The 12,223-nt window shown below is 53.0% G+C and overlaps 1 protein-coding gene across 1 annotated transcript in view; it reads left to right on the forward strand.

Annotated features, from left to right (window-relative positions):
- The window catches only part of LOC118384193 (E3 ubiquitin-protein ligase SMURF2-like), a 66,271-nt gene that overhangs the window by 38,451 nt on the left and 15,597 nt on the right, over positions 1–12,223 (forward strand). The window contains exons 4-8 of the mRNA XM_052519031.1: positions 452–585; positions 8,389–8,454; positions 9,263–9,347; positions 10,001–10,084; positions 11,077–11,291. Of these exons, the coding sequence (XP_052374991.1) occupies positions 452–585; positions 8,389–8,454; positions 9,263–9,347; positions 10,001–10,084; positions 11,077–11,291 (584 nt within the window). The remainder of the gene's footprint in view (positions 1–451; positions 586–8,388; positions 8,455–9,262; positions 9,348–10,000; positions 10,085–11,076; positions 11,292–12,223) is intronic.

Here is a 12,223-nt window from a genome sequence, read left to right on the forward strand (position 1 = left end):
TAACAGAGGCAGTCAGGGAGTAATGTCATGGTTCAACTGTTCACTCTCTCCTTCTTTTCCTCACTTACACTATCCCTCTTTCTATCCCTCTTTCAGCCTCTCCTCCTCCCTGTCTCTTTCATTTCTCTCTCCCTCTGGGTGATTTTGGGTCAACGGGCTGTCTTTGGATGATTTGACTCACAGGATCTGTCTGTGTTCGTCCGTCTCGTACCCAGACTCTCGGGGTCGGGAGTCGCACATTCACAGACGTCGGGTGGAAAATCCCTCTCAGACACCTGACTGTGTTCTTGTGGGGACGCAGCCCCCGGTGACAGGCAGCCCCGAGCGGATGTGTGCCTCCCCAGCGGGGACATCCAGGCAAAGAGTGGCCTATTGGAACAGTGCATTCACACAGGCTTTAGTAACATCTACAGTACATTGGATGTGACTGGACTCTCTTTTCTCTCCTCAGATATATTGGCAAGTCTGACTCCATCACCATCAGCGTGTGGAACCACAAGAAGATCCATAAGAAGCAGGGGGCTGGCTTCCTGGGCTGTGTACGTCTTCTATCCAACGCCATCAACCGCCTCAAAGACACCGGCTGTAAGGACTACCTGATTGAATTAGTGTGCGTGTGTGTGTATTTAATGCTGTGAGGTAATGTCTGTCTAGTTAAAAATTGTCTGTCCCACAAACAGGCTAGCGGAGTCACAGGCTAGCGGAGTCACAGGCTAGCGGAGTCACAGGCTAGCGGAGTCACAGGCTAGCGGAGTCACAGGCTATTAATCCCCTTCTCCTGTCACAGTGACACATTGAGCTGTACCCTCACAAATGTGCACACTCTCTCCCTATTCCTGACAGGGCACAGACCAGGTTGTGAGAGGGGTCACATTCTGCAGTGCCAGAACAGGAAAAGACAATCAGCAACAGCCCAAAATCACTGTAAACGTGTCATGTCAGAAGCAAATGGCTAAATGAGATTGAGGCTTGGTGCTCCAAGCCAACTCAGCAGTGGCAACCAGGCAGGGACCCAGTGATGGCTTTACCAAAAGGCCTCCCCCTCACACTGTATGTATACTATGCTGATAGGCCTGCTACAGTCTTGTAGACAGAAAAAGGACAAAATCCCACTGCTTTTCCTAGAAGCCCCTGACACTTGTTTTCCTGGAAAACCCTAACCCTGTGCCTCAGCTGTGAGTAGTTTGCCTCTGCATTTCCTCTCATTCCCCCCTCCTCACGCCTTCCACCCTCGTCTGTCCCATAGACTGGCAGCATGCATGCGCCACAGTGACTAACCTCCGTTTATCTCGGTTGGCAAATCTAGACAACCGGTCATTTTACTCAGACATGCATAATTGTACAGCTATTTAAATGTAATCATAGATTTGTTATGTCCCTCGGTTGTGGTCTTATTCAAGTGTATGTTTGTCATTCTTTCACTTGTGCTTTTTGCAGCTGTTCCACTGTGTCCTGTCCACAGGCGTTTTAGGGGGCTTTGGGTTTGTGTGTGCACGCTCATTGCCCCGGTCTTGTAATGGTTTGACCGACCATGTTTTGGTCCCTGTTTAGTCTAGACGCACATCCTGAGCTGATCTGCATGACACTCAGACAACAGTGAACAGATAGTGGCATTTCTCATGTCTGCAGGCAACATGGTATTCCTGACATTTCTTTGGTCCTTTTTTTTGCTTTGTTTTTCAGCCTGGGCTGAGAATGTAGACAAAGAGTTTCCAGACATTGGCAGGGGTTCATGTCCATGTTCAGTCTGGGTGGAATAGTGCCGGCTTTGTGCAGATATTTGTCAAATGTTTGACCTCTGTAGTGAACTGCAGGCTGCTCGGTACCGATGCTCAGTGATTTTTTTACAGTCCATGGCCACTCCACAGACCATCTGTTCCAGTACATATCCCATACCCAGCCTCCAAGGGAGGGGAGGAGAGGAACAGTACATATCCCATACCCAGCCTCCAAGGGAGGGGAGGAGAGGAACAGTACATATCCCATACCCAGCCTCCAAGGGAGGGGAGGAGAGGAACAGTACATATCCCATACCCAGCCTCCAATGGAGGGGAGGAGAGGAACAGTACATATCCCATACCCAGCCTCCAATGGAGGGGAGGAGAGGAACAGTACATATCCCATACCCAGCCTCCAATGGAGGGGAGGAGAGGAACAGTACATATCCCATACCCAGCCTCCAAGGGAGGGGAGGAGAGGAACAGTACATATCCCATACCCAGCCTCCAAGGGAGGGGAGGAGAGGAACAGTACATATCCCATACCCAGCCTCCAATGGAGGGGAGGAGAGGAACAGTACATATCCCATACCCAGCCTCCAATGGAGGGGAGGAGAGGAACAGTACATATCCCATACCCAGCCTCCAATGGAGGGGAGGAGAGGAACAGTACATATCCCATACCCAGCCTCCAATGGAGGGGAGGAGAGGAACAGTACATATCCCATACCCAGCCTCCAAGGGAGGGGAGGAGAGGAACAGTACATATCCCATACCCAGCCTCCAATGGAGGGGAGGAGAGGAACAGTACATATCCCATACCCAGCCTCCAAGGGAGGGGAGGAGAGGAACAGTACATATCCCATACCCAGCCTCCAAGGGAGGGGAGGAGAGGAACAGTACATATCCCATACCCAGCCTCCAATGGAGGGGAGGAGAGGAACAGTACATATCCCATACCCAGCCTCCAATGGAGGGGAGGAGAGGAACAGTACATATCCCATACCCAGCCTCCAATGGAGGGGAGGAGAGGAACAGTACATATCCCATACCCAGCCTCCAATGGAGGGGAGGAGAGGAACAGTACATATCCCATACCCAGCCTCCAATGGAGGGGAGGAGAGGAACAGTACATATCCCATACCCAGCCTCCAAGGGAGGGGAGGAGAGGAACAGTACATATCCCATACCCAGCCTCCAATGGAGGGGAGGAGAGGAACAGTACATATCCCATACCCAGCCTCCAAGGGAGGGGGGAGAGGAACAGTACATATCCCATACCCAGCCTCCAATGGAGGGGAGGAGAGGAACAGTACATATCCCATACCCAGCCTCCAATGGAGGGGGGAGAGGAACAGTACATATCCCATACCCAGCCTCCAATGGAGGGGAGGAGAGGAACAGTACATATCCCATACCCAGCCTCCAAGGGAGGGGAGGAGAGGAACAGTACATATCCCATACCCAGCCTCCAATGGAGGGGAGGAGAGGAACAGTACATATCCCATACCCAGCCTCCAATGGAGGGGAGGAGAGGAACAGTACATATCCCATACCCAGCCTCCAATGGAGGGGAGGAGAGGAACAGTACATATCCCATACCCAGCCTCCAATGGAGGGGAGGAGAGGAACAGTACATATCCCATACCCAGCCTCCAATGGAGGGGAGGAGAGGAACAGTACATATCCCATACCCAGCCTCCAAGGGAGGGGAGGAGGAGGAGAGGAACAGTACATATCCCATACCCAGCCTCCAAGGGAGGGGGAGCCTCCAAGGAGGAACAGTACATATCCCATACCCAGCCTCCAATGGAGGGGGGGAGAGGAACAGTACATATCCCATACCCAGCCTCCAATGGAGGGGAGGAGGAACAGTACATATCCCATACCCAGCCTCCAATGGAGGGGAGGAGAGGAACAGTACATATCCCATACCCAGCCTCCAATGGAGGGGAGGAGAGGAACAGTACATATCCCATACCCAGCCTCCAATGGAGGGGAGGAGAGGAACAGTACATATCCCATACCCAGCCTCCAATGGAGGGGAGGAGAGGAACAGTACATATCCCATACCCAGCCTCCAATGGAGGGGAGGAGAGGAACAGTACATATCCCATACCCAGCCTCCAATGGAGGGGAGGAGAGGAACAGTACATATCCCATACCCAGCCTCCAATGGAGGGGAGGAGAGGAACAGTACATATCCCATACCCAGCCTCCAATGGAGGGGAGGAGAGGAACAGTACATATCCCATACCCAGCCTCCAATGGAGGGGAGGAGAGGAACAGTACATATCCCATACCCAGCCTCCAATGGAGGGGAGGAGAGGAACAGTACATATCCCATACCCAGCCTCCAATGGAGGGGAGGAGAGGAACAGTACATATCCCATACCCAGCCTCCAATGGAGGGGAGGAGCCTCCAGGAACAGTACATATCCCATACCCAGCCTCCAATGGAGGGAGGAGAGGAACAGTACATATCCCATACCCAGCCTCCAATGGAGGGGAGGAGAGGAACAGTACATATCCCATACCCAGCCTCCAATGGAGGGGAGGAGAGGAACAGTACATATCCCATACCCAGCCTCCAATGGAGGGGAGGAGAGGAACAGTACATATCCCATACCCAGCCTCCAATGGAGGGGAGGAGAGGAACAGTACATATCCCATACCCAGCCTCCAATGGAGGGGAGGAGAGGAACAGTACATATCCCATACCCAGCCTCCAAGGGAGGGGGAGAGGAACAGTACATATCCCATACCCAGCCTCCAATGGAGGGGAGGAGAGGAACAGTACATATCCCATACCCAGCCTCCAATGGAGGGGAGGAGAGGAACAGTACATATCCCATACCCAGCCTCCAAGGGAGGGGGAGAGGAACAGTACATATCCCATACCCAGCCTCCAATGGAGGGGAGGAGAGGAACAGTACATATCCCATACCCAGCCTCCAATGGAGGGGAGGAGAGGAACAGTACATATCCCATACTCAGCCTCCAATGGAGGGGAGGAGAGGAACAGTACATATCCCATACCCAGCCTCCAAGGGAGGGGAGGAGAGGAACAGTACATATCCCATACTCAGCCTCCAATGGAGGGGAGGAGAGGAACAGTACATATCCCATACCCAGCCTCCAAGGGAGGGGAGGAGAGGAACAGTACATATCCCATACTCAGCCTCCAATGGAGGGGAGGAGAGGAACAGTACATATCCCATACCCAGCCTCCAAGGGAGGGGAGGAGAGGAACAGTACATATCCCATACTCAGCCTCCAATGGAGGGGAGGAGAGGAACAGTACATATCCCATACCCAGCCTCCAATGGAGGGGAGGAGAGGAACAGTACATATCCCATACCCAGCCTCCAATGGAGGGGAGGAGAGGAACAGTACATATCCCATACTCAGCCTCCAATGGAGGGGAGGAGAGGAACAGTACATATCCCATACCCAGCCTCCAAGGGAGGGGAGGAGAGGAACAGTACATATCCCATACCCAGCCTCCAAGGGAGGGGAGGAGAGGAACAGTACATATCCCATACCCAGCCTCCAAGGGAGGGGAGGAGAGGAACAGTACATATCCCATACCCAGCCTCCAAGGGAGGAGGGAGGAACAGTACATATCCCATACCCAGCCTCTGAGGGAGGGGGAGAGGAACAGTACATATCACATACCCAGCCTCCAAGGGAGGGGGGAGAGGAACAATACATATCCCATACCCAGCCTCCAAGGGAGGGGGAGAGGAACAGTACATATCCCATACCCAGCCTCTGGAGGGAGGGGGAGAGGAACAGTACATATCACATACCCAGCCTCCAAGGGAGGGGGGAGGGGAACAATACATATCCCATACCCAGCCTCCAAGGGAGGGGGGAGAGGAACAGTACATATCCCATACCCAGCCTCCGAGGGAGGGGGGAGAGGAACAGTACATATCCCATACCCAGCCTCCAAGGGAGGGGGGAGAGGAACAGTACATATCCCATACCCAGCCTCCGAGGGAGGGGGGAGAGGAACAGTACATATCCCATACCCAGCCTCTGGAGGGAGGGGGAGAGGAACAGTACATATCCCATACCCAGCCTCCAAGGGAGGGGGGAGAGGAACAGTACATATCCCATACCCAGCCTCCGAGGGAGGGGGGAGAGGAACAGTACATATCCCATACCCAGCCTCCAAGGGAGGGGGGAGAGGAACAGTACATATCCCATACCCAGCCTCCGAGGGAGGGGGGAGAGGAACAGTACATATCCCATACCCAGCCTCTGAGGGAGGGGGGAGAGGAACAGTACATATCCCATACCCAGCCTCCAAGGGAGGGGGGAGAGGAACAGTACATATCACATACCCAGCCTCCAAGGGAGGGGGGAGAGGAACAGTACATATCCCATACCCAGCCTCCGAGGGAGGGTGGAGAGGAACGGTACATATCCCATACCCAGCCTCCAAGGGAGGGGGGGAGAGGAACGGTACATATCCCATACCCAGCCTCCAAGGGAGGGGGGAGAGGAACGGTACATATCCCATACCCAGCCTCCAAGGGAGGGGGGGAGAGGAACGGTACATATCCCATACCCAGCCTCCAAGGAAGGGTGGAGAGGAACAGTACATATCCCATACCCAGCCTCCAAGGGAGGGGGGAGAGGAACAGTACATATCCCATACCCAGCCTCCAAGGGAGGGGGGGAGAGGAACGGTACATATCCCATACCCAGCCTCCAAGGGAGGGGGAGAGGAACAGTGCATATCCCATACCCAGCCTCCAAGGGAGGGGGGAGAGGAACAGTACATATCCCATACCCAGCCTCCAAGGGAGGGGAGAGGAACAGTACATATCCCATACCCAGCCTCCAAGGGAGGGGGAGGAACAGTACATATCCCATACCCAGCCTCCGAGGGAGGGGGAGAGGAACAGTACATATCCCATACCCAGCCTCCAAGGGAGGGGGGAGAGGAACGGTACATATCCCATACCCAGCCTCCAAGGGAGGGGGAGAGGAACAGTGCATATCCCATACCCAGCCTCCAAGGGAGGGGGGAGAGGAACGGTACATATCCCATACCCAGCCTCCAAGGGAGGGGGAGAGGAACAGTACATATCCCATACCCAGCCTCCAAGGGAGGGGGAGAGGAACGGTACATATCCCATACCCAGCCTCCAAGGGAGGGGGGAGGAACGGTACATATCCCATACCCAGCCTCCGAGGGAGGGGGAGAGGAACAGTACATATCCCATACCCAGCCTCCAAGGGAGGGGGGAGAGGAACAGTACATATCCCATACCCAGCCTCCAAGGGAGGGGGAGGGAACAGTACATATCCCATACCCAGCCTCCAAGGGAGGGGGAGAGGAACAGTACATATTCCATACCCAGCCTCCAAGGGAGGGGGAGAGGAACAGTACATATCCCATACCCAGCCTCCGAGGGAGGGAGGAGAGGAACAGTACATATCCCATACCCAGCCTCCGAGGGAGGGGGAGAGGAACAGTACATATCCCATACCCAGCCTCCAAGGGAGGGGAGAGGAACAGTACATATCCCATACCCAGCCTCCAAGGGAGGGGAGAGGAACAGTACATATCCCATACCCAGCCTCCAAGGGAGGGGAGAGGAACAGTGCATATCCCATACCCAGCCTCCAAGGGAGGGGAGAGGAACAGTACATATCCCATACCCAGCCTCCAAGGGAGGGGAGAGGAACAGTACATATCCCATACCCAGCCTCCAAGGGAGGGGGGAGGCCTCCAAGGAGGGAACGGTACATATCCCATACCCAGCCTCCGAGGGAGGGGAGAGGAACAGTACATATCCCATACCCAGCCTCCAAGGGAGGGGGAGAGGAACAGTACATATCCCATACCCAGCCTCCAAGGGAGGGGAGAGGAACAGTGCATATCCCATACCCAGCCTCCAAGGGAGGGGGGAGAGGAACGGTACATATCCCATACCCAGCCTCCAAGGGAGGGGGGAGAGGAACAGTACATATCCCATACCCAGCCTCCAAGGGAGGGGGAGAGGAACGGTACATATCCCATACCCAGCCTCCAAGGGAGGGGGGAGGAACGGTACATATCCCATACCCAGCCTCCGAGGGAGGGGGAGAGGAACAGTACATATCCCATACCCAGCCTCCGAGGGAGGGGGGAGAGGAACAGTACATATCCCATACCCAGCTTCCGAGGGAGGGGGGCGAGGAACAGTACATATCCCATACCCAGCTTCCAAGGGAGGGGGGAGAGGAACAGTACATATCCCATACCCAGCCTCCGAGGGAGGGGGAGAGGAACAGTACATATCCCATACCCAGCCTCCGAGGGAGGGAGGAGAGGAACAGTACATATCCCATACCCAGCCTCCGAGGGAGGGGGGAGAGGAACAGTACATATCCCATACCCAGCCTCCGAGGGAGGGGGGAGAGGAATTCACTGTGGGTGATGTAAATGATACAGAGCAAAGGGACTTGTCTGTGGGGACAAAAACCCTGCCAACACCATGCTAGTTTACATGTCTCTCAGACAGTGATCGATCCCCCTTTCCTCTCTCTCCTCTCTTCTTCTCTCTCCTCCTTCCCCTCTCTCCCCCCGCTCTCCTCCTTCCCCTCTCTCCCCCCGCTCTCCTCCTCCCCCTCTCTCCCCCCGCTCTCCTCCTTCCCCTCTCCTCCACAGATCAGAGATTGGACATGAACAAGCTGGGCCTCAATGACAGTGACACAGTGAGGGGTCAGATTGTGGGTAAGTACAGCGGTGACCAGCAGGCCACACAGACCACACACTCATGTACATTCACGTAACACTGTTATGTACCTGAAGTGTTGTTATTAGAACCTCAGGCTAACCACAGTTGTTTTTATAATGCTGATAAGACCTCAGTATACCACCACGAATAGAAATAGAACTAGGAAAGAGAACAAGAAACCCTCCCAACACCATGTAGGCTCCCTCCAGTAACCTGAGCCTGCTGGGTGACTTATTTTCCCAGTGATTTGTTGGTGTGTAAAGCGTTGAGTGCTGGCCCTGAGCGTGCCGTGCCTCTGACACCAGACTTGATGAGCGGCTCCCTCTGACTTCAGACGGCCCGCACTTCCATCTGCAACACAGGGCCTGGTGACAGACAGTCACAGCACCACTGACCCACCAGCATGGGCACTGAACAGCCTGGGTGGTAGCAGAGAGGACAGGGTTAGCTAGCTACAGTAGACATAAAGTCTAACATTGATACGTGCCCTCCACTCACTTCATGGGTCCTTTCCAGAACTGGGATTCGGGACTGGTCAGGCCACTGTCAGAGTGCAGACGGCTGGTACTTCTACTTCCAGACACGATCATCTTGTCACCCACAAGAGGATTAGACCATGTGATCCTCTTAAAAATTGATTCCTCATTTAGCCCTAAATAACATCATTACAGTATTGCATTACAGCAATTCACAGTTTTAAAATAGTTCCGTTTTAATCTCTGGTATGAGAAGACATGAACAGAGTGAGATTCTACCACCCAGTCATTCTCCTATGTGTATCTGAATGTGTCTCTGTGTCCAAAGTGAGCCTGCAGTCCAGAGACAGGATAGGCACAGGAGGCCCAGTAGTGGACTGCAGCCGTCTGTTTGACAATGACCTGCCAGACGGGTGAGTACCATACCCACCAACACACCACAACTCCATTTAACATTTGTCCGTACTGGACCCACTATCACCACTTCATACCCTCACAACAGGGCCAGTCTGAGCCTATCATAACCACACTGCCTCACAACCAAAATTGTTCCAGACAGCATGTGGTGTGGTGTTCCAGACTCCAATCTAAGTAGCCAGAGGCTCTGCTGTTCAGACACTTCACCAGCTTAGCACGACTGACCTCAGCACTAAGCCAATGATAATATAATAATAATAATATATGCCATTTAGCAGACGCTTTTATCCAAAGCGACTTACAGTCATGTGTGCATACATTCTACGTATGGGTGGTCCCGGGAATCGAACCCACTACCCTGGCGTTACAAGCGCCATGCTCTACCAACTGAGCTACAGAAGGACCATGATGTTGGCTGGGGTTAGGGAGTCTAGTCTGGGGTTGGTGTGTGCCAGAGGAATTGGGTGAGTAGATGGGAGACTGCGTCCTATTAGCTAGCAAGAAGCTCTGTAGGGAATATCTGGGTCATGTTTAGTAGAGGGGGAATGTTTTGAAACAGAGTGAAACAGAAGGTACTACCTGAACTTGGTTGCCCTCAATGTCCACTCACTGCTTTGTACGTGTGTGTGTTTGTATCTACTGCATCCAGCTGGGAGGAGCGGAGGACTGCGTCTGGCCGAATCCAGTACTTGAACCACATCACACGCACCACACAGTGGGAGAGGCCTACAAGGTGAGTCAGCCTGGCCTCAAAGTCTTGATGTAACTTAGTAAATGTAAATCTGTGACACTCAAATTAGTATGATAGGTTTGGTATGATGACATAAGACATAAGGATACTGAAGCCAAAACACTGAAGGAGGGAGGTTGGTCGAGTAGGATGGGTGGGCCTATATAGCGAATGTCTAGCAACCCGAACTTTAGCATTTTTGCTAATTAGTAACTATTTAGCATATTAGCTCATCCTAACCTTAATTCTTAACTCCTAGCCTAGCTAACATTAGCCGCCTAGCTTAACATATCATACCTATTGAAAATTCTTAACATATTGTACAAATTGCAATTTGTAACAATATACGAATTGTAATTCGTAACATATACTAAATGGAGGGAGACCAGTTTACATTTACTATGTTATGTCTGTCCCTGAGTCCAGGCTGAGTGAGTACACAGTCTTACCCACTACCCAGCCTCAAACCCATGGCATGAGGCATGAGTCCCCAAGACCTAGACAGCATTGAATTTGTATTAGGAGACACTGCAGACTATTGAACGGGGCCCTAAGACTCTTGTTGCTCCACAGTCTCTCTCTCTTTGCTCCCTTATCAGCTCCCTTCCTGTTACTCTGCTCTGTTCTAGGCTGGCCTCAGGCCCCTCACTCAATACTGGTGTGTGTGTGTGTGTGTGTGTGTGTGTGTGTGTGTGTGTGTGTGTGTGTGTGTGTGTGTGTGTGTGTGTGTGTGTGTGTGTGTGTGTGTGTGTGTGTGTGTGTGTGTGTGTGTGTGTGTGTGTGTGTGTGTATGTCTCTGCCTCACTGACCTCATGATGCTTAAGAAAGCAGGAGCAAGCCAATGTCTAGCCCTAGCATCTAAGCGTATTACAAGCACAGCTAGATATGAAATATGAATAGACACGGGCCTGATTTGAACAAACCTACCATGAAGGATATTATAACCCACCCTCCCAGTCTGACTGTGATCTCCTCCTGTTCCCTGTCTCTCCTAGGCCTGCGTCGGAGTACTCCAGCCCGGGCCGGCCTCTCAGCTGCATCGTGGATGAGAACACGCCCATCTTGAGCACCAACGGGGCCACGCCCACCATTCCGTGTGTCCCGTCCAGCGACCAGCGGGCCCAGGAGAGACGCGTCCGCTCCCAGAGACACAGGAACTACATGAGCAGGACACACCTCCACACACCCCCAGACCTGCCCGAGGGATACGGTTAGTGGAAAGAGGATTCTAACACACAATATGGACACACCGGACATACACCAACATACGCACAATCACACTATAGGACGACCACTTCGGTTCCCACAGCCAGACTAGACTGTATTATGAACATCCTGTATGAGAGACGTGTCTCCTTCTGTTTTAAGACCGGTGTCGTCATTGCAATGCCTCAGTGTTAACTGCCTCCCTCCTCCTCTCTTCAGCCCAACGCTCAGCTGAATCATCCTGCTAATCTGTGTCCCTATTCAGTCCCAACAGCACAGCCACCATGACTCTGCAGCGCAGCATAAGCAGCCTGACAGGCCCCATTTTAAAGAACTAATTGAATCGATCTAGCAGTTAATGTCTGGCGGCTGCCACTCACTCCTCCCTCTCCTCTCTCCTTCCTCACATGCAGCCCATGGGCGGCTGCTTGATATTCAGACACTGTGTAGTCTTGCTGAGGATTTAGGAGTGCTGGCAAGAGGAGTAAATGACAGCAGCCCAGCCCAGCTCTTCAAGATTAGAAGGGTGCTGTCTCTTTTTGGGCCAGCTCCTCTGAACCGCTGTCAGCAGCCCCAGTGGCGGGCCAAGAAGTGTCACTCTGTGTCGAATGCATTGGGTGCATCGATGCTCGGCGGGGTGAGGGGGGGAGTTATGTACAGGTATGTTAGAGAGGCAGGGTGGTGGGTCCTAAGGAATGCCAGAGAAGAGCTTCCAAGCTCATGGAAATATCTCTGTCAAGCTGTGATGAATGAGCTCACCAACACACAGACTACTATCTTCTCCCCCTGTCAGCCCCGCAACTGGGATCCAAACTGACTCAATCCCTGCTTTTATCTCCATCTGTGTGATCTCTCTTACGCTTCCACACACACTCGGATCAAGATACGCACACGCACATTGACGCACCAATAACAATCCTCACGGTGGAACAAATG

Source organism: Oncorhynchus keta, chromosome 5 (assembly GCF_023373465.1).
Source record: "Oncorhynchus keta strain PuntledgeMale-10-30-2019 chromosome 5, Oket_V2, whole genome shotgun sequence".
NCBI lineage: Eukaryota > Metazoa > Chordata > Actinopteri > Salmoniformes > Salmonidae > Oncorhynchus > Oncorhynchus keta.